Genomic DNA, 23,067 nt, shown 5'->3' on the forward strand with positions numbered 1-23,067 from the left:
CATTTTTTTTCATTCATTTGTTTCATCAAGATATGACCCACAAATAATTGGGAAAAGCACGTTTTAAAGGGTGAGGGAATGAGATCTCAGCAGAGGCAGCAAGCCTCTCCTTCCATCTCTGCTACCACTTAAAAGGTGTGGTAACAATCATGTTGGTACTCCCAGAACTCTATAGAGGTTGGGGCCAGAGAATTCAAGGTTATTTCAAATACCCAGGGAGGAGTTCAAGGCCAACCCGGGACACGCGAGAGCCTGAATTACTCCCAGAAGCACTGCTGGAGAGAAAAGCTCTTCACATGGGCGAATTCTATCAAAGTTGATTCTTCTAAGGACCCTTCTTTTTGCATTCACGTTGTAATGTGGTTAACGTAATGTTAAGTAAAGGCAAACAGAAAGAAAGTACTGGCCCTTTCAGGCAGCAAAGTGATGTCTCCACAGAAACAGAAAGAGAGAGCGAGAGCCTTGGAAGACGTTCTTCCTCTGCAAGCCAGAAACTCAGCAGGCTGAGGACAGCCGACCAGGACAACCGCGCGTGCGCAGAGAGGAGGGACGCTGGGGATTTGGGGATGACGCTCCGTCTCCGCTTCCTCCCTCAGCCTCGCCCAGCGCCGGTCCGGAGGTGGTCACTTCCGCCGGGGTGTGCGCACTGAATCCGGGTCAGCTGCTGCCGCGGGGACTGCAGCTGCGACCGGCCGGGAAGCCCTGGGCCCAGTCTCCACCGCCGACCGAGGGCAGCGGGCTCTGCCCGCCGCCGCTTTCTGCGACCTGGCCGTCAGCCCCACGTCGCCGGCCTGGAGGGGCAAAGAGGACGAGGGGGCCGCGGCTTCCTCCGGGGTAAGCGCGGACGGGGTAGCGGGTCGGGCTGGGGCGCAGCCGGAGGGCTGCGGGAGGACCGGAGGCCAGGCGGGAGCGGCGGCCGGGGACTGGCCTGGTCGCGTTCCGGGTCCTCGCGCCGCCGGGCCCCGCCCCGGGTGCTGGTGCCAGCCTCGCGCCCCCTTCCTTTTCCGTCTGTGGCCGAGTGCCTGGGGCGGAACCTCCCGGTTCCTGGCTTCCCCTAGCCACGTTTGTTCCGTGTTCCTCTCCGGCGTCAGTCCGGAGCCGAACAAAGAAACTTGGGCGTGTAGTACACCCCATAGCCTCGGGGGATGGACGCAGAGGCGTACACAAGCTGCATCCTTTAAGTCATCAAGCTCTCTCGCTCCGTCCAGAGGCTGCTATCCCGGGATAGGGTGTGCACGTCAATGCCCGGTCCCTGCTTGTTTTCAGACACTTAACCTCTTCGTTTAAATACCGGTCAGGATGCTTTGGATTGCTATACGCACCCGATACCACTGAAGAATACTCCCTAGGTCAGCTGACGTTCAAGCAGAAACTTATTTGGATCTTTATTATATTACTTTGAAATTTCCTTTGTCCTGGGAAGTCTTTGAGGGCACGGCTCTTATGGTGTTTATCAAGGTAGTTCTAGTGCCGACCATCTGCGATTGTTTTTCTTCGTATTTCATTCTTTAGCCTCACTTTTATTTTAATGATCTTTTTCCTTATTCTTAAATTCCCATCTTGAATGAAACGTACTTTGTCTTATAGGAATCGAGCAATTGTAGAATTTTTTTCATTCTTCTTAAAAATTTTAATGTGTCTATGGCACATAGTGTGGGCGACTGCAGAGGGCATTGGAACCCCCTGGAACTGGTGTTATAGGCTGTTGTGAACCGACATTGTGGGTGGTGGGAACTGAAATCGTGTCTTGAAGAGCAGCCAGAATGCCTAGCCACTGAGCCCGCCTTCTAACCTTCACTTGTAGAAATTCTGTGATTTATGAATGGATGTTTCTTCAAAGTTAGGATTGAAATTATCTAGTTAAGTTACTCAAACTTTGGGGTGTTTTTTTTTTCTTCCTAAATGCCGTTCTCAGTCTTCAAGTCTTTTCTAGCTGTAACTAGAGATTGTTAGACTAGGAAGTGGGAAACGAGTGTGTGCATGGAGTAGGAACTAAGTTACCATAAATCAGCACAGTTACATTTTTAGGCACTACATTACCGTTCACACTAAGTATAACCAAATCAGGCGTTACAGACCTGTGGTGAGTTGGTCGTGATCTGGAGTGTACTTTACTGCAGACAGTTCTGCTGTAGGCCTGGGAATCAGGATGTGGTGTCTTGTCTTTTGCCTCCCATCTAAGATAAAGGGATAATAACATCACGTTCTGTCTCACACGTTTGTTGGTCGGTTGGAGCACGAACTAATCATTTGTCGCTAATGGGTGTAAAAATGGCTAGTAAAGTTGGAATACCCTTTGGGGCAGTGGTGTCAACACATCTCCGGTACATTCTGCATACTGATAGTTTAGTAAATGTATTCTTATAGATGTGTGTTTATCCTATGCTATCTTTTCACAATTTTGAAAGAAGTTAGTTTCTCTCAAACCATTCTAGTTTGTTAAGAGAGAGAGAGCGCGCAACCATTTTTGTGGAAGTATTTCATTTCATTCTTGAAAAACCTACATGATAGTAGGTAGCAGAGATGGATCAGCCAGTAAAGGCACTTGCCTGGAAAACCTGAACCCCCCTCCCCCCCGAGTTTGACTTCTAGAACCCACATAAAAAGTCAGCTATAATCCCAGCAGTCCTATGGCAACATGGAAGGAGAAGGCAGGAGAATCTCTGTGAAACTCACGGCTGGCTAGCTGGGAGTGTGTGTGATTTAAGAAGATAGATGAGAGACCCTGTCTCAAAACAAAGTGGACGAAGAGAACCACACCTGAAAACTGTCCTACTCTCCTGCTAAAGGCACACACTTCTAACCCACCCACCCTGCCTGTGTGCACTGGTGTGCGTGTGCACATGTGTGTGTGTGTATGTGTTTAAAAAAGATGATTTCAGAAGGATATGATCTTATCTTTGGGATCAATGATAAGCAAATCTGAAGGATATTTCTGGGGATTTTTTTGTTGAGTTTCAAGGGTATATAGGCTGTTCGTCATAAATAAAGCAGAACCTCTTGTGTCAGTACTGGCCTTCTGCCACTTGGTTTCAGTGTGCACCTATTTCTAGCAGCAGTGCTTAAACTACATGATAGTAAAGTTACCTTGAGAACTGTTAGTCACAGCCTAGGTAGAGCAAGATAGGATCCTAATACTTAATCTTGCTCATCTTCCTAAACTGCATATGGCTTTTCCCCTCTCCATGTTGTTTGGATTCACACCACCCATCCTAAGCTGTGCATACAGGAATCTGTCATCTTTGATTTTTATCCTGACTGGGGTCAAAGGCTGTTGATTTCATTACGACTGCCACAGATACCTGGCATAGAGATGTGCTGCCGAGCTACCTAGACAGACTAGTACTGTGGAAATATGTGAGTTTGGCACATAAGTGTATCAAAACTATTTCCCTATTCTGACATTTTAAGGTTCTAAAAGCAAAACTGGGAAATAACCAGCAAACCTGTGAGTCAGAGGCGTCCGGATTCCCTCCAGAGCCGTTGTGCTTATTTCAACTCCTCTCATGTTGTTTCCTGTTCCTACAGCTGCTCGGTGAGAAAGTGCTTCCCAGAACAGAGCTCAATTGTTGACTGTTTTTATCCACCTAGTGTGCTGCCCCCAGAGTTCTTGATGGAATGATGGAGTTAGCTGTTTCTCTCTGTCCCCTCTTTGTTTAATTAGCCTAGATAATCATCCCCATAACTAAGAACCCACGGCAATGTATAGAGGTGTATGAACATCACATGAGTGAGACCATTGGAGTAAAACTTGAGGAAGTGGAGACTGCAAGGGAGCAAGGAGTTGGGCTTTCTGGGTTTGATTGCGATGCTGAGAATTGAATTCAGGGCCCCAGATGCTGAGCAAGCAGTCTCTGAGCTACAGCCCAGCCCTGCCTTCCTGTTTTATCTTGAGACTGTCTAACTCAGAGGCTCAGGCTGGCCTTGAACATGCAGTCTTCCCGCCTCAGCCTCGATAACTGAGATTACAAGCCTGTGTATAAAGAGCTCTTTTTGTTGTTTTATTTTAGTAGTTGAAAAGACAGAGTCTTGCTATGTAGCCCAAGTTAGTCTTGAATTCAGCAGCATTCCTCTTGTAGGCCCCAGAGAACTGGGATTGCAAACCTGAGCCTCCATGAAAAGTTTTGAACAAGTTCTCTTTCAAGCAATGAAGCAGTTTAGAGCCGTTTCATAAGAGAAATGTTTCTTCTAGCAAATAACGAATAGTTTTGCCAGCAGTAATTTATATTGTGTGTATTTATGTTCTCACAAAGTATTCTCATAACATTTTAAGAAAAACTTTTAACAGGAATCCTATTTATATAGTTCAGTAAGCAAAACAAGTTTAAGGGGTTGAGCAAAGACTTGCCTAGTAATGGTATGCCTTCACTGTTAGGCTTGTAAAGGGCTGAGCGTTGTGCTAAGATGAAGAAGTTATCAATTGCAGCTGTCAGACTCTGCTGTTATTGCTGAGATTTTTTTTTTCTCGTTATTTGAAAAAGGCCATATAGAAAGGTAGGACAGGACCAGGAACTATTGTGGTTATTTACCCAGCAAGTAGTTCAGTGACAAAGTTGACAGCTTACCTTTTTTTTCCCTCTGTGCTAATAAATAGATTTACAAAATGTAAACCCTTTGAGATCTCCCCAAATATAAGTACGTAATCTGGGAGGTAGAGACCTCTAGTTATTAGAGGAATGGATTTAACTCGCTATATGAAACATAACACATTAGGGATTTAACTTCCTTTGTAGTTTGTTTTTAGAATATCATTTGATATGAATGTGAATGGTTCTCATCATTTATTTAGAGAGGTAGCTTTTTGTTTGGTTTGGTTTGGTTTGGTTTGACTTTGGTTTTTCAAGACTGGGTTTCTCTGTATAGCAACCCTAGCTGTCCTGGAACTCACTCTATAGACCAGGCTGACCTCAAACTCAGAGATCCACCTTCCTTTGCCTCCCAAGTGCTGGAGTCAAAGATATGCACCATCCGCTATGCTCTGCAGTTTTTTTTTTTAAATCAAGTAATGCAGAAGGGTGTGGGTGTGATATATGGACTGTTACTTCATTGTTTTATTTATTTTTATTCTTCCATCTACACTGTGTGAGTTAAAAATGTGAAGCTAGGCATCACGGCCATGCCCTTAGTCTCAGAACTTCGGAGGTTGGAACAGGAAGGTCACAAGTTTGAAGACAGCCTAACAGGCATGAACATGTTTGAGAAAGAGAGACAGAAACGTGGTTTAGTGCTGTCTGTAGTAACTCGCTCCATTGATTGCTCTAATGGAAATGAACTGAATTTCAGTGATTCCTCTTGCTTCAGCGATTTGTCAGCTGCTGTGGTGCTTTTTACCACTGATTGTCGTGACTTCTTTTTTAAGATTTGTTTTTTATTTTATATGTGAGTGTTTGCCTGCATGTCTGTGTGCCGTGTGTATGCTGTACCATCAGAGGTCAGAAGATACCCGCGAAACTGGGGTCTCGGGTAGTTGTGGGCCATCTCTCCAGCTCCTCTTTGTGACTTAGAGTGTACTTCAGATGTTGTATTCTGTCAGACAGAAGGTGAGTCAATGTTCCACCTTAAGTGAGAATTCTTACACTTTCTTACAAAACTAAAACTTTGAAGCTTAAGTTAGAATGCATAGTTGTATATGTGAAAGCATGCTCTATGAGAGAGGCGTGGTACAAGTGGAAAGCACATCAGAAATTAGTACAGGTCATTTGCTAGACAAGTTCCTGGATAGACTCTAAGTGACTCAGGAATGAAGAGGAGGAACTGTGAACGCTGCATAGCACTGCGCTCTGGTGAGTACGCATGTGCCTGTAAGTTACCAGTGCAGGTTCTAGAATCACTCCTGACTGGAGGCTTGATTATGATTCTGTGCTAGAGAAGGCATTTGTCTATCTGAGCCAGCGTCAGGTTTCACTGAACTAAAAGCCTCTGTGGCTGCTGGAGCGCTGATGTGAACTTGGGTGGGATTGTTGCACCTTTGCAGCAGATGAGGAATAAATAAAGTGGAATTTGAGCTCTTGTCCGTCTTTCCCTCCCAGGACCTCGGCTGCCTGGATTGCCAGGAGCTGGAAGTTGACATTGAATCCAGGCTGAGGATGGAAGGTGTGGAGCTGAAAGAAGAATGGCAGGATGAAGATTTTCCAATGTGAGCAATACTTTTTATTAAATGGATTTGGAACAAAGCATCAAAATTACTCTATTGAAATGACAGCTTGCGTATGTTGGACTTCGAAAAGGTTACACGTGATCATTGGATTCTAGAAAGCACAAGTTATTTTCTAACTAAATATGTGACTGGTGATCGTTCATAGTTGTTTTAATCCTGTCAACTTCAGATTTCTAGCTGTGTTCAGCTAAGGTCTCGGCCTGGTAGAGGAATGGGCTGTCAGCTGTCTGCGAGAGTGAGTGGAGCGCCAGGCATAGTGGTGTCCACTTGGAACCCCAGCACTGGGGAAGTGGGGACCGGATCCCCAGGGCACACTGGCCTGTCGCAGGCCAGTGAGAGATGCTGTCTCACATAGTGGACGTGCTGAGGAACATCTGAGATTATCTTTTCACCTCCTCATACACACACATACAAACTGATTTGTAAGGCTTAAGAAACTCAGCTTTAGTCTTTATAACTGTGAGCAGTATTTTTCATGAATCTTTGAACTTCTGGGTTAAAGAATATGTCTTTGTCTTCTAGACCTTTACCAGAAGATGACAGTATTGAAGCAGATATACTAGATGTTACTGGTCCAGACAGCCAACCTGGTAAGAACTGAAGATTTTCAGTGAAGTTTGTGTTACTTTTGGACACATTTCTTTGTAGAGAGGAAAACAAGACACATTGAATTTTTATTCTGATAGGGGAACCAAAAGGCAAATTTTTGGCAAATCCTTGAGTATTTTAACTTCATAAAAAATATGCCTTTGGTTTTAGAAATTTTTATAAGGAATAAAAAGACCATATTAATAAGAACTGTGAAGTCTGCCTCTGTTGTTTAAAAGGACATTGATACATTCTTGATCTCTTGACAAAGAAGCAGTAGTAAATAATTCTTTTAAAACAAGTGAGTGCTATTCTCAAAGTTCACCTCAGGCATCTCACAATGTTTATAACTAGTTCTCTGAGTCTAGTGTCCTCTCCTGGACTCTGCGGGCACTGCACAGTGTGCACATACTCACACAGAGATACACACTATTCACATATTTTAAAATAAAAATCAACTGGGAGAGGTGGCCTAGCAGTTAACAAAAACACTTGCTGCTTCTTCATAGAACCTGGCTTCAATTCACAGCAGGTGCAACTCTATTGTAGCTCACAGGCACCCATAACTCCAGTTTCAGGGGATCTGATGAACTCTTCTCGCCTCCTCAGGCACTACAGACATGTGGTATACAGACATACATGCAGGCAAAACGCCCAAACACATAAAATAAAAATAAATAGAATAAAAATATGTCTTTTTAAAAAAGTAGTGGCAGTGATCACAACCAAGGTTTATAAATTAATGCTTTGGAATTTTAAGAGTTTTTCTCAAAAATGAAGTCACTAAAATGTTTCTCTTTCAACTGGGGCATCTGAGCAGTCTTCTCTCTTGTTTTCCAATTTCAGGCTCATTAGAAGTTAATGGAAATAAAGTTCGTAAGAAACTAATGGCCCCAGACATCAGCCTGACCCTGGATCCTAGTGAAGGCTCTGTGTGGTCGGATGATTTGGACGAAGGTGGGGAGGTTGACCTGGAAGGCTTAGACACCCCATCAGAGAACAGTGATGAGTTTGAGTGGGAAGGTAATTCACTTCTTTCCTATGAGCTTTGTGAATGAGTGTTTATATTATAATGTTTACCTGGTGTTCTCTTTAGGAAAAGTAGGATATGTCCAAATATTAAACATGAAACCTGCTAAAATCCATTGAAGGATTTTGTTTAAAATATGTTATTTTTTCTGCAGTTCCTAAGTTTGTTACTAAAGTAGAAGATTCTGAAAATACTTGAAGTTTTCAAGACTGTAGATTATGCAGGTAGCTTTCATTTAGTTTAGTTTTGTTTTGTTTTTTCTTACTTGCCCAGTATTGTAAAGTTTGTTTTTTCATAGTTGCTTCAAAAGTATTGCCTAATATTCCAGTATCTTCTTGTCAGTCAATCTAGTAAGGAAAAAAGTCCTCTAAAGAGTTGTTAGGAGTATACTGAAAACACATAAGGGCTGGGCATGGTGGCACATCCCTTTAATCCCAGCACTACAGAGGCAGAAGAGTCTCGAGTTCCAGGCTAACCTGGTCTACACAGCATTTTCAGTGTCAGCCAGGACTACATAGATCCTGTCTCAAATAATAATGATAACAATAATAATAATAATAATAATAATAATAATAATAATAATAATAATAATAAATGTCTAAGGATTGGCAGGAGAGGTGCTGAGGGCTGCTGTACCTGTAAAACTCTCACCTTGAAGCAGTGAGTGCTTGGCCCCAATCTGCCGTTGCCGTTCTAATTAGTTAGTTTGTGTTCAGAAGCATTGGTGTGTGTTTTCCTTTTTGTGCATTAGAATTAGGCAGTAGTTGACTATAATATTTAGACAAATGTTGATAATCTTTTTGTTTCGTCTTTAAAGTGAATTTTGCATCAAAATTGTACTTAAGCTGTAGACACTTTATAGGTAATGAAGAATGGTACTCTGTAGCTTTTGTTCTTTTGTTTTTCTTCCCTGTTTTACGGTTCAGTAAGCAGCCCACTAAGAAGCAGTCTTTTGTACAGACACTGAAATAGTTCTCTGCCTGTGTGTTTTGTCTCTTCTCTCCTTAATGCTGCTGTAGTCATTGCCTGGAAGGAAATTTTCCGTTAACAGCTTTGTCTTGGAAACAACTAACATGCAGTAGGTTTCCCCTCCCCCCATCTTTTGGTAAGGACTGTCATACTAAAGTTTTAAAAATCATTCCTTCATTTTAAATCAACTAAACTGCAATCTGCAAATGTAAATTGTACGTAATCATTGGTGCTTTGGCTAGTATTAATTTATGTAAATTTTTGCATGTATTCTTCAGAAAAGTATATGACTGCTTTATAAAACTGATCAAATGGAAAATGATCACTGAGTAGTTAACCACTTTCTATCTTGTATTACAATGCTTTATAATTAATGTATGTACTAAAAAACAATTGGCTGTCAGATGGTTACTTGAAGTAAGCTATATTAGTAACCCTAATGGACACTGTTGTCCTGAGTGGACTCTGGAAAGGCATGTGAGGCATGTGTAGTAAGATTGTGATAGCTCTGTCTTTCCTAAGGCTGGTGTAAATGATGCACTAACTTGTGCTTTGTTGAATTGGGCAATGGAAAGTTCTGAAACTGAATTTAAAGCCATAAATTGGCCCTAAGTAAGAACAAATCTTTTCTTGTTATGTGAGTGCTAATTTCAGGTGGTGTGCAGCTGTTTTCCCAGATACTGGGAGACTGAGGCAGAATCACCTGAGCCCATGAGGGTAAGGCTAGCCTGGGAAGCATATCAGAACACCAATAAGAAAACAGAAAACTCGGAATAATCTAGATAGTAAAGTGGTTAACATACAGTTTTGATTTTTATTATGTAAATGACAGTTTGTGATTGAAAAGCCTTTTATTTTAACAGATGATCTTCCCAAACCCAAAACTACTGAAGTCATTAGGAAAGGCTCAATTACTGAATACACAGCCACAGAAGAAAAGGAAGATGGGCGCCGTTGGCGCATGTTCAGGATTGGAGAACAGGACCACAGGGTGGATATGAAAGCAATCGAACCCTACAAAAAAGTTATTAGCCATGGAGGTAAGGATTAGGGAGCATCCTCTGAATCTTTAGCTCTAAATACAGTCAGGAAATGTGCCTAGAGATAGTAGTTTATTTTGAAAGAATAATGAAAATGAAAAATATATTCAAATTCAGAATATAAAAGGATTTTTCTGGGTATTTTTTGTTTGTTTGTTTGGTTTTGGTTTTTCAAGACAGGGTTTCTTTGTGTACCCTTGGTGGTTCTGGAACTTGCTTTGTAGACCAGGTTGGTACCAAACTCACAAAGATCCACCTACCTCTACTTCCCAAGTGCTGGAACTAAAGGCGTGCACTACAACCATCTGGCCTTGTTTTAACATTTTTTATGTGGTTGGATATTTTGCCTGTATGTATGTCTGGACACCTCCATTTGTGTGTTTCTTAACTCCATGAAGGCCAGAAGAGGGTATCAGATTCTCTGGAGCTGGAGTTAGAAATGTTTTTGAGCTGCCATGTGAAAGCTGGGAATCAAGCCTGAGTCTTCTGGAAGAGCAGCCCGTGTTTGTAACTGCGGAGCCAGCCCCAGAAATATAAAAGACTTAAAGTAAAACAATAAAAGTACAATTAAAAATTACTTATATAGATTAAAAGTGGTGGTGTATGCCTTTAATCCCAGCATTTGGGAGGCAGAGGCAGTCTCATCTCTGTGAGTTCAAGGCCAGCCTGGTCTAAAAGAGCTAGTTCCAGGACAGGCCTCAAAGCTACAGAGAAACCCTGTCTCGAAATATATTTATATAGTGACTGGAGAGATGGGTAAGAGAACTAACTGCTCTTTCAGTGAACCCAAGTTCAATTCCCAGCACCCACATGATAGCTCACAGCCAATCTGCAACTCCAGTCCCATAGAACTCAATACCTTCTTGTGGCCTCCATGGGCACCATACAAATAGCTTTTTAAAATTATTTTTATATGTTTGCTGTAAGTTTAAAAAGTACAGTAGTTGAACCCTATATGTTTACTTCTCAAAAAGACCTAGTTTCTCGAACCCTTTGTAAGCATTTACACTTTACTTATCTTAATACATAGATAAATGTCAACAAAAGCTTATATGTCTCTCAGTATACATAAACATGTACATAGATGCACACATGGGTATGACCCTTACTCATATAGAACACTTCACTTTCTCCAAGAAGCTCTCCGTCCCTCTCCAGTGAGTCCATCCTCTCTAGAAGCCACTACACATCCTGTCCCGTAGTCAGCCTTCCATGTGACTATGGTGTGCACTACTTGCCATTCAGCAGAGTTTTGAGCTTCATTCATGTGTTTCTAGTTTAGTCTCTATCACTGGATATTTGATTGCCCAAATAAACTGGATCCGCTGCAGCGCTGCTAGGTATGAGTTGCTTACAGTTTGGTATGTGACTAGGATGCAGCAGTGTGGGCACAAGCTGCCCTGAGCTTTGGCTACAACCTTTTCTTCACTTTGTGCACAGCTCGTCTAGCTAAGTGGAGCACTGTTGATTCCACGTGTTGAGTGGGGCACCCACTTGTTTATGAGATACACGGAAATAGTTCATTCCCTTAGAAGATTGGGAAGTGGGCCAGAAAGCCAGGAAACTGCAGCTGTCACTCTGCTGCTCCAGCTGTGCCATGCGGGGCAGATAGTTTCAGCATCTTCGTTATCGGCAAGCAATTCACTGGATAAAACGTGTTGTATAGCCTCAAGTCCCAACACTGGCCAAATGGGCTTTTCTTTCTCATATGAAATTGTTCCCACTGAATTTACTTTTCTAGATGTATCCCTTGCTCATCTTTACGGTCGGCATTCATCCGGAAACTCTGCACTCTCTCTCTCTCACACACAAACACACACAAAATTAAAAATGATAATCCTTCAGAGTGAAATTGTGCTGAAGATTTTACCCTTTTTTTTCTTCTCAGGCTATTATGGGGATGGTTTAAATGCCATTGTTGTATTTGCTGTCTGCTTTATGCCTGAAAGTGGTCAGCCTAACTATAGATATCTGATGGACAATCTCTTTAAGTAAGTATGTCTTAATAAGATGTTTGAACAGAATTTGGAGCTAATTAGACTCAGTTTATGCTAGTGAACTAAGCTTTGTAAAAATTAGGAAGAAGCATTGATGGTACAGGACAGTAATCCCAGCTATTCAGGAAATTTGAGGGAGAAGGATCACAAGTTGATGGCGCATCTGAACTACATACAAATTGAGGTTAGGGCCAACTTGGGCAACTTAATGAGACTTTGCCTCAATATATCAAAAAGAACTAGGGATACATCTCAGTGACAGCTCCAGCTTGGCGTGTGTATACCCCAGTAGGTGACACTAGTAACAAAATATAGACGTTACCCTGTTTCTGAGTCCCCAAGTCCTTTGGCATTACATGAAACTATATTTACCAATTCAATAGAAAAAACATGCCTCTTAAAATTAGAATAAATTATCTACCAACTTCATTATTTGGAAACACGTTGTTGAAAGAGGTAACTAACTGACCATCTCAAAATTATGTGACTAAATTACATCTGTCCTTGGAGATTCGGCATGATGAGCTGACAAGGTCTTTCTCATTTCCACAGTCCCTCTTTTTCTCAGCTTAGTGTCATCTTTCATTTTTTACTGCAAAGCTCCACAGCACACACAGAGAAAAGCAGTGTGTATCATGCCCGGGTCCCACCTTTCCCCTGACCGCACACAGTCCCATTCAGTCTGTGGGTTTGGTGTGACTTTGTTTGAACAGTCATATCATAACCTGCTACAGGTGTTTGCTCTCATTATGGGGGGAAGAAGGGAATTGTGTTAATTGGAGGGCCTAGTTCAGTTCTGATTAGTGACTCTAAGACATGCACTGAATTTGTTTTATAGGTATGTTACTGGCACTAAGACATGCACTGAATTTGTTTTATAGGTATGTTATTGGCACTTTAGAGCTGTTGGTCGCGGAGAACTACATGATCATCTACTTAAATGGCGCAACAACCCGAAGGAAGATGCCCAGTCTGGGCTGGCTCCGGAGATGCTACCAGCAGATTGATAGACGGTACTGTACATTTAGCTGGGAGATTTTTACAGTGGTTTTTATTAAAGTATACTTTTTGTTACTGTTTAAAGATACCATATCATTTTCTTCAGTTGTACTTATCAATTTCTTAATGTTTTTATTTTCTAAAAATGGCATTATACAGTGTCATGGAGAATAACTTAAGTCTGTGCTGTATTAAGTAAGAGTGGCTTTAATTACTCAGAACACACAAGATTGCTCTCCATTCTTTGTTCTGTCATTTGGAACACATTCTTACTCATCTTGGGAAAGGATGGAGAATGTTCCTGTACTGCTTTGCACAGTTCTGTGTGGAAGTCAGGGGTCAGCCTAAGGTTATTCCTCAGGCACTATCCACCTTGTTAGACAGTTCTGACGAGGACCTGGAGCTCACTGATTCGGCTAAGCTAGGTGCCTAGAGTGTCCCGGCGCTGAGATTACATGGCTCTGGGCAATGGTGCCCAGGTCTCCATGCTTACAAAACAGGCACTTTGCCTACTGGGCCCTCTCCCCAGCTCTTAGGTTTCATCAGGATACTAGCTCAGCTGTAGTTTTTCAGAACAAGTTAGAAGTGTGTTCTCTTGAGAGTCATTTGTCCATGCCAGTGGGGCAGCTTTACTCTTGCTAGTGGTTTGATTTTACCTTAGCCGGATCAACTGATTTACTGAGGCCTGTTAATAGGTTTACTTTCATAAGCAAACATGTCAGTTATCCTTTGTGATTTTTTATTTTAAATCATATACATGTGCCTAAAAAGGAGACTTTCCTTATGATTGGAGATTTGTAAATCTCTAGAACATGGTTGGGTCTGAGTCCTTTGCTCTGTCCTTTGGTTGTCTCTGTCCTGTCCTCCTTACAAGTTGGTGCTTTTCGTGGTGTTAGAAACAAATGCCAGTTTCTTCTCAGACTCAAACAGAAGCAATGGTTTGCTTTTATGTTCGGTATGAACTCTTTTCCTGCTGGACAGCTCTGGATACGACTTTATGTTCTAGGAGAAAACAACAGAAGAGGACATGAATTTACCCAAGTGAAAGAAAGTTTATTTCACAGCATAGGAGAGATATTTAGAATTCATAAATGCATTTTCTTGTTGTTAGAAATGTTATACCTAAATGACAAATTTTGGTGACTTTTTTTTAGTTATTTAGTACAAACTTGCACATATTTGCTTATGTTTAACTTCTTGTGTTATAATTTATAGAAATTTCTGTAATTTTTTTCTTTTTATCCCCAGATTACGGAAAAACCTGAAGTCTCTAATTATTGTCCACCCCTCTTGGTTTATCCGAACTCTTCTGGCTGTTACAAGACCATTTATCAGGTAATTTTCTGAAGACCCTTTAAAAACAAGTTTCTTGTATTGAAATGTCAGTTTTATGTGTCAGAAATATTGAGATAATTGCTTGTGTTTTCTTCCCTAGTTCAAAATTCAGTCAGAAAATTCGATACGTCTTTAACCTGGCGGAGCTCGCAGAGCTCGTTCCCATGGAGTATGTGGGCATCCCAGAGTGCATCAGACGGTGCGTGCTGTCCTCGTCCTTCTGCTCTTGTCTGCAGGAGCAGCGAGTTCCTTCCGCTCTGTTCTAGGACAAGAAACCTTGCCCATACCTCCCCCATACAGCAGCATTTTTACATTACCAGAGCTGATGGCTGGTCATGAATCCTATATGTGTGAAATGCTGTTTATAACCTGAGAGTTTCCTGAAGTACCAGGCCTAAAGAATAACTTCTCAACTTGACATATGGCTTTCCCAGATGGAATGAGTTTACCATGTTATTGAAACATTCATATTGCTAAAGAAATGAATTGTTGCTTAAATTAACTTGGTCTTAATATTTTCTGGAGACTAGCATTTTCTGTCTCACAGTTGACCTCCAGCTGCCTTCTAAGGGACTTGGTGAGACTGTCAGCATAAACAGTTGGCATCCCAGTGCTGTGGTCTCAGAGTTTAGGCTTACTTGTATCCAAACCAGAGTTTAATGAGTCAGTTTTTATTTTCTACGTCATGTGTTAAATATTAGCATTTTGTAGTTGTGCCTGCAAACTTACACTGTCAGTCTTTTTTTTTCTTAAATCTCATAATGTGCATTTACTGAAATAACTCTTCCCTACCAAGGTATGAAGAAGAAAAGTTTAAAAAGAGACAAAAAAGGTACATGCACACCTTGACTGGGTTGCATATAGACTAGTCCATTTGCATCGCGCAGACTAACCCTGCTGCTGTTGGTTAGCTCGCAAACAGAGAGAATAGCACTTGTAAATATAAATGTTGCCCAGAGCCCAGTACAGAGCAAACCCCAAGCTCCTTTCGAATATGAGCATACTTAATGCCTGTTAGGAATCAAAGCCCTTCTTGTGCTGGTCGGAATACAATGCTGAACCAGGGAAATGACTGGGCTGCTATTTAAAATCCCAGGCCTTTGAAGACTTTCCCACTGTGCCTTTGAAATAGTTACACAGACATTTTCCAGCAACAGCTTATTCCCTCGGGGTCAATGGTTATATTTACAATGCATATACTCTTTGGCTAACCAACATTGGTTTTCTTTATATGCTTAAATTAAATAGCCTGCTAACCAGTCAGACTCTACATGCGATGAAATACCTAAACTTCAGTGTACCATTTAACAGTTAAACTCTGATTTCCACTTTAATTTTGAAGACTTTTGCTTTGAGTGTAACAACCTTTCATTTATTAATGTTTTAGAAATATGAAAGGTAGAGTATAAAATAGTTTACCACTTTACAGAGTAGTGTAGAAAAGTGAAGGCCTTGGGTCTGATTTATTAGTTTTGCGGGTCTTGTTTTGTTTTAGAGACGTTCTTACTCTGTAGCCCAGGCTGACCTCTCTTTCTCACAGTCTTCGGCCTCAGTCTCTGAATGTGAGGTTGTGGCTCTCTATCACCATACCACTGTTAACCCACTGTTAATAGATTTTATTTTTTAAAAAAATTTAACAACATTAGCAAAATATCACTTACTATGATCTTAGGAATTAAGATAAGAAATTTATATGTATTACTGTACCCATCTGTGGAACCAGTTAGAACCTTTGTTGGTAAAATCTTAATTTTGAACACTTTGATTCTTTTGGAAAGAATTCAGCTAACCATGTAAAAGAATCGTAATGACATTTCTGTGCATCACTGTTCCGATTAACCAAGACTCGCTAAGTGATGTTAGCAGTGGCTTGGGTAACGGGCTCTGCTTTCCTCTCTAGACAATGCTGTGTATACGCCACACGAGTGGCTGAAATTCAAAATAGCATCGATAATTGTAAAGTAGTTTGAAGCCACCTACCTTCTAGACTTTAAAATGATTTGCTGAGAATTGGAGGCTGGCAAACACCTTTAATCCTAGCACTCAGGAAGCAGAGGCAGGCGGATCTTCATGAGTTGAAGCCAGACTGGTCTACAGAGTGAGTTCCAGGACAACCATGATGACAGAGTCCGAGAGAGACCCTATGTCAAAAAAAGAGTTGCTTCTGTTGAGGAAATGTACTGATAATTCCCTTTTTAAAAAGCTTTTAGTATTTGATCAACTGTCAAAAATAATCAGGCATCACATAAAAAGTGAAATCAAACATTTTATTTTCATTGTTTGAAACCTGTCACAGTTATTTCATCTTGAATGTTCCTCCCTTGTGGCCTCTTCCACTTTCTCATTTTTTCTTAATCTATGTTCACTCTGCTAGTGTGTGTGTGTGTGTGTGTGTGTGTGTGTGCGCGCGCGCACGCGCACACGTAAATTTTTCTCAGCTTTTGCTTCTGTTCAGTCCTCAGGAGGGCAATTACATATATCTTTCAGCATTTAATTCTTACAGAACTTTCTTTAGCATTGAAAGGTCAGTTTGAGAAACAATTTTTTTCAATTAGTTTTAAATATAGAAATATGTTTAAAACCAAACTTTGGGTTGTAGGTATGGCAAGCATCTGTTAGGTAGAATCCCAGAGATGAGGATGTTCCCAGTGTTTGGTAGGAACTAAGGATTGAAGTCCTTTTAAGTGTTTCTTTCTGCAATGTGGGGTTTATAGCCAGACAGGTTGTCTTGTTTCAGCAGTGCCTACAACTACTTCTTAACAATAGTCCATATTGAAAAGATCGGCTGTATATTGTAGGCCTTAACAGGAGTAGGTATCTAATCTTTGATGCCAACATACTGTATTTTTACAACAGACCAGAGCTTTTTACTTTTGATTGACAAATATCCAGGTGATAGTAGGGATGGGAAAAGATGTGAAATGTACCTTCCCGCTTTGTACCAACGTCACTTAAACATCTCCAATCAGCTGTTCATACTGTTACAGAGAGTTAATACTGTTGTCATGTTATCTTTTCATTTCAATTTACCTAAGTTTTGGTAGAACTTCTGGCCAAGCCAACATTAATCCAGTGAGATTTTGTAACTCGTGTAGATATTCCTGAATATTGATTGAGTCCATATGGCTTATTGTCAAAATAAATGGAAGGTTTTGGTACACAATATACCTGTGAATTTCAGAAAATAGTTACCATTCTATAAAACACAGTTGGTTTCTGGATTTTAAATTAATTGATCAGTTGGTGACTTTAGTGATATATTTAAATCTCAGTTAGTAGTCATTTTTGAGAGAGTTCCTTCTTCTTGACAATCTCACCTACTAAACTTCCTGCTGTAGGGGAATTACAAGCCATGGGCTCTTAGGATGTTTATGACGGTGAACATAAAGTATCCTATAGCCCAAACAGTGGCGTTTGTATCCTTGTCGGTGTACTGTTTCTTTGGGGAATTATTTTGTGCTTGTTTTTCTTTCTACTGTATCTGCTTTGTTTGCAAGGCTTTGTTTATTTAACAGAATAATCTGTGCTAAAAAGTAGTTGTTTTTCTGAAGGAAATTGTCTGGTTGCCAGTGTCTTGGTTATTTTTAATTACCTGTGTTTCTCATTGAACAGAGTTGATCAAGAGCTTAATGGAAAACAAGAACCACCAAACAGTGAGCAGTAGCTTCAGCGTCCTGTCCAGATGAGACAAAGAGCGCCAGGGAAGCTCGTAGTGCATTCATGGCTCGAGTTTTTATGTAATCTGTTACAAAATTTACTTGACTCCTTTCCAAGTGGACTCTTGTATAAGGGACTGTTCACTGCTGTAATGGTTTGCAATTCTTGAATTTAGCTCTTAATGACTAATTATATTGTAATCATTTTATATTGCTGAATGGCAGAGAACTACACTTTATATAAAGCAATTTTTGCATTTGTTTATTTGAATGATGCATCTTCAGTAAAATATTTATATACATAAATGACAAAGGAAAGAAATAATATATATTTTTTATGTTGGGGGCAATATTTTTTAGTGTGTACCTATCGTGGAAGAATACACACAATTTTAAATGTAAAGTGCATGTAAGACTTGTTTTTGTAAATGGTTGGATACATTTCCTGGGTAGCTTAGGCTGATTTGTCCTAAAGCAGGGACAGTTAAACTCATGCGGAGTACCTAGGGTCATGCACATGATCTTGTCAGTAGTAGCAGCCCGAGCTTCTCCTCACCTGAAAGCACATTGCTTCTTAATGTGGTGGAAGTATAGGCAGGTGAACAGCTCACTTTTCTCTCGAAATACGTGTTAGGACGAGAGATTTTGAGAAGCTAGTATTTAGGGTGTGTATATATGTATATAAGGGACATTTACCCAAAGTCAGAACTGTTTAAAAAAGAGAGAGAAAGAAAGAGAGAGAGAGAGAGAGAGAGAGAGAGCTCTTAAACTATGTTCGCTAACGTGGTGAAATGAGCTGTGTCCGTGTGTGATGCTGTGAGGTATGCAGACTGTGGTCAGTGTTCACGGTCAGCTGCATCTGTAGAGCAGATGGGCTGCTATTGACATCCTCTCACGGGGCACTTATCCAGAGTACTTCCTTGTCAGTTATTTGACCACAGTACTATTTGATCTGAGCAGATAGGTCTTCATGTAGCTTTTGGGTGGCATGACAGTGCTAGATATGGGTCCGTCCTCTAAGTGTTGGAGCACCACTGGTATGCACTCAGGATGACATTTTTTTTGTACATAAGTCTTTATTTCATGTGGTTAAGTACCTTGACTGAACATTGAAATAAACTTTATTTGTGCCTCCAAGCAGGGTTTAATTATCTACAAAGTAATTCTCAAACAAGAACTTGGTCTAGTCTTGTGTCATGAACTTGTCTGGCATGTACATATTTAGTTGATGTATCAGCTTCACACCACCCAGTCTTTACTGTAAGCTGTTTACAAGAGTGACCTAGCAAAGCAAAATTAAATAGGTATGAACTAAACTTAGATTATTCCCTCCTGTACTGAACACGTGACCTTTCCTAGTGTCAGTTTTTAGTGTTAAGCTTCTATTGCAAAAGGGAATTTTTCTTTACTTTGTCCTTTGCAGGTATAAATTTGACCTGCTAAGTTAAAACAATCACAGTCAAGCTGGAGGACTCTGGGTAAAATATTGCTCCATAGCCTTTCAGCTTGGATCCAGCTCCCCCGGCAAGTCCTATGCTACTGTCATTGTAGTATGCTGAGCCAGAACCATTTGACTTGTGTTGGTGAAGGGAAGTTTAGAAGAGCTGTATAGAGCCAGGCGTGATGGCATCCATCTTTAATCTCAGCACTTTGAGGCAAAGGCAGACAGAGCTCTATGATTTTAAGGCTGCCTGGGCTCTATAGTTCTGTAGACATCCTTCTGAACTCAACCCCGAGAATCATGAGTAGCTGGTAGAAGGTCTCATCCGCCTCTCTCCTCCAAATAGGCTGAGCTTTGTCACTGCTTTTCTTCCACAAAAAGTACTTGGATCTTCAGTTTCAAAATACAGACAGTAGCTTCAGCTTTTTATTTTGTTTACTTTTTTCAGAAGTGATTTTTTTTCCCTAAATTTTTAAAGAGTAGAAGTAGCCTATATTCAGTTTAGAACATAAAGTTGAAGGACTTTATGGAGGGACTGGAGAGCTGGCTCAGTGACTGTAAGAGCACTTCCAAGTCTAGTTCCCAGTGCTCACAGCGGGCAGTTCATGCCCACCTGCAATCCAGCTCCAGGGGATTTGATGCCCTCTCTGGCTTCTCGGCACCTGCTGCATACCATAGTGGCATACATAGTGCCATACACACACATACACAAAGCTAAATCTTTTTTAAATGAATAAAATTCAGGATGGACATCCAGGTATCATGGCATATGCCTTGAATCCCAGAACTAGGGAGTCTGAGAGAGGAGATTCTGTAAGTTTGAGGCCCATCTAGTTTACATAGCAAACCCTCGACTCAAGGGAAAAAGGGAACACTGCTAACAACTTGAATTACAGGGGAAAACTGCTTTCACCTACACTTGAATGTGGTATAGGGCTGCATCCACAATAAATATAAACCTGCCTGTGAGTCTGGGTTGAAGACTAGTAGGCTAGAGGAAAAGTCATACTCTGTTGATTCTTAAACTGGTAATGGTATAACATCTTCCTGCATCATTGTATTTAATTTCCATTACTAATTCAGGTGAAAATGCATAGAATAATTCTTTGACTTTTTGCTGAGGTCATGGATAAACTTGACAGGTTTAATTTATGTTTGTATTACCATCTTTGTTACACTTTGGCTCTACTACCCCTTTGTATCAAAAGTTGTTCTTCGAAAATAATGTGATTCTGTGTTCAGCTTGTGTTCCTGAAAAAGCACCAAGGGAAGTGTGATGTCTCTGCCCCGTATTGAAGCCTTTAACTCAAGGACGCAAGTGGTGCCAGGGAGTGTGGTGCTAAGCAGAGTTAGAAGATAAAGTGAGAAAAAGGCCATTATAAAGAAAGACTTGGATGTTACCTATATGCCACCAAAAGTGTTCCTCATACTCAGTATGGCAGCAGGTGGTTCTATTTCCTGTATCCACAAGGGAAAGCAGAGATCACATAAGATATGACTTGAAAAGGAGACTGCCAGTGACCCTTGTAATGACAATCCTGTTCTCTGTTCTTTCGACTTTAGATAGAAATGGGTCTGAACAGTGACATAGTGTCAAAGTGGAGACACTTACTGCCTTTTGCAGTTAGCAAACATTAATATTGGCTTCTGTGCCAAGTGTCACAACTTAATGTCACCAGCTCCCTGACAGTATTCTTCCAGAGGACTTATGTCACATCCCTGCGGCATGCATGAGAGTGCTCAGGGACGTGAAGAGGCAGTCGCGAGTTGCAGGGAACGACTCTGCTGGGAATCAGCACTAGGATGCATGTAGCCGAGCAGGCAGTTCCTTGATGGAATTGGTAGATCTGCATGAAAGAAGCTTTGGCCTTCTTTCTCCTGTGGTACACGTAGAAAATCGTTGGCAGGTGGTGGTGGCAGCGGCACATGCTTTTAATGCCAGCACTCCAGAAGGCAGAGGCAGGAGGATCTCTGTGAGTTTGAGGCCAGCCTGGTCCTCCAAGCAAGTTCCGGGACATCCAGAGCCACACAGAAAAACCCTGTCTTAAAACAAACCAAAAGGTGTTGGGGGGGGGGGGTGTAGAAAATTGTTACAGTGTTGGATCAGATATGAAGAGATAGTTGACTACAGAGGTGGCCACCCCATTCTGCTCTGGTTTTCTCATATGTCTGACTCCACTCCCTCTGCCCCTATTTTATTTAGATAGTTCAGAAATGGATCTATCACATCTCAGAGGGCTGAAATAAGAGGAATCCATATACTTCCAAGCTAACTTTGTGCTAGTGAGTTTATCTTGTCCTAGGGAATGGGATTGTGGAGTGGGAGTTGTTAAGACCATCAAGAACTGGGGCAGCAGCAGGAGACAAGACACCGTCTGCCCACTGTTCAAAGCTAGTACAAAATGACCTGTTGGAGGAGCCCTTCACTTTCAGCTCCCCTTCTGAGATTCTGAATGAGTTCTGAATCAGGTCAGCAGAAGGCTGAACAATGGAGCTTTAAAGTTCTGAACAGTAACTGAAACAAAACAGTATATGGAAGAGTAAGAGGGCCTTGCAATTTGGACGTTTTATTGCAATTACATGTAATATGTAATGCTTGTGGAACCAAATTTAAAGTGCTATGAAAAATACACATACAACACTTGAAATCAACTACTAGATGGCATGTGCCTGTGATTCCAGTACTCTGGAAGCTGAGACAGGCTTGGGAGTTTGGAGCAAGTTTGGAGACACCTAGGTGGTGTGTAGATGAGACCTGCCCTGGGGTGGCGTGGAGTGGAGCAACACTTAGTGCATTCAAATTAGTAAACAATGACAGTAAGCTGTTTGCTTCAGATAGCTGTTTACTTCCTACAATAGTTTAAAATTTTGGAATTTGAAGTTTTTATGTATTTGTATCAAATATTTGTATTTGTATGTTTATCAAATATTTATACAAATATTTGTATTTGTATGTTTATCAAAACAAAAATTTGATAGCTGTCAGCTACTCCATTGTATCTTCCTTTACAGACTTCCAAAGGTAATGCCATCCTAAGAGTTGCCTCATTGTTTTCTTAGAGAAACTGAACTAGTAAACATTGATGTTCAGGGCTGCTGGCTTGCACAGCCTTGGTGCTGGTCACAAAAGTACAATTCAGAGTTCATCAGACACTATTGCACTTTGATTCATATCAAAAATATTTTCATTACAAGTTCACATGCTGTCATTGAGACAAAATTAACTTACTGTGACCTTTTTTGCTATTTTTAAATTGTGCTTACTAGTCTAGTACTGTTATTTCGGTGAGAATTCAATCTGTTTGCGGGACACAGGTTGTGATACCAGTTAATGAGCAGCCCCTTAGCAGCAAAATGCACTATCCTTTTGGCTTGTTATGAATACAGTGGTGTGTCCTAATTTGTTGCACATATTACTACATTAATGCATTTTAATAAAATAGTTGGAATATACATTTGTGCCTTGTTTTCATCTTTTAATTATGTTAACTTTTTACACTGAATTATCTGGTGAGGCTTTCAAATAGCAGGCCTTTACAACCTGCAGTATGGGCGTTTCTGATTCTTTTGACTGATAACGAGTTCAGCCTATTTAAAGTTTTGTTTTTTTGGACTTTAATCAGACTTGTATTTCATAGTTTAGAATTATTTTATTCTGGGGTGGAAGGATGTAACTTCAAAAGGCTGAAAGCACTTGAGAGACAGAGGCAGGCGTATCTGTGAGTTCGAGGCTGGCCTGGACTACAAAGCGAATTTCAGGACAGCCAGGGCTATTAAAGGAGAAACCCTGTCTTGAAAACCAAGCAAACAAAAAGGCTAACAGGGAAAACACAGCAGGGCACAAAGGAGTACCTG

At 41.0% G+C, this 23,067-nt stretch overlaps 1 protein-coding gene across 2 annotated transcripts; it reads left to right on the plus strand.

Annotated features, from left to right (window-relative positions):
- The first annotated feature begins 700 nt into the window (after positions 1–700).
- Positions 701–22,665, plus strand: Bnip2 (BCL2 interacting protein 2). Of its 2 annotated transcripts, XM_048423822.3 has the most exons (11): positions 701–834; positions 6,030–6,136; positions 6,680–6,747; positions 7,592–7,768; positions 9,608–9,784; positions 11,673–11,775; positions 12,663–12,794; positions 14,029–14,115; positions 14,216–14,314; positions 14,912–14,947; positions 17,728–22,665. In XM_048423822.3, the coding sequence occupies exons 2-11, from the start codon at positions 6,087–6,089 to the stop codon at positions 17,777–17,779; spliced, it is 981 nt and encodes a 326-aa protein (XP_048279779.1). In that variant the 5' UTR covers positions 701–834; positions 6,030–6,086; the 3' UTR covers positions 17,780–22,665. The 2 variants fall into 2 exon arrangements, with proteins under 2 accessions (XP_048279779.1, XP_048279780.1); XM_048423823.3 differs by lacking the exon at positions 14,912–14,947.
- The last annotated feature ends 402 nt before the right edge of the window (positions 22,666–23,067 follow it).

Source organism: Myodes glareolus, chromosome 4 (assembly GCF_982192425.1).
Source record: "Myodes glareolus chromosome 4, mMyoGla1.1, whole genome shotgun sequence".
In the NCBI taxonomy this organism is placed as follows: Eukaryota; Metazoa; Chordata; class Mammalia; order Rodentia; family Cricetidae; genus Myodes; species Myodes glareolus.

Bases quoted from the DNA above. Each gene is read 5' to 3' on its own strand.
- Bnip2 (XM_048423822.3), top strand. From the start codon at position 6,087: ATGGAAGGTGTGGAGCTGAAAGAAGAATGGCAGGATGAAGATTTTCCA. The intron at 6,748-7,591 runs GTAAGAACTGAA...TTCCAATTTCAG, and splicing joins TGGTCCAGACAGCCAACCTG to GCTCATTAGAAGTTAATGGA. The intron at 14,315-14,911 runs GTGCGTGCTGTC...TTCCCTACCAAG, and splicing joins ATCCCAGAGTGCATCAGACG to GTATGAAGAAGAAAAGTTTA.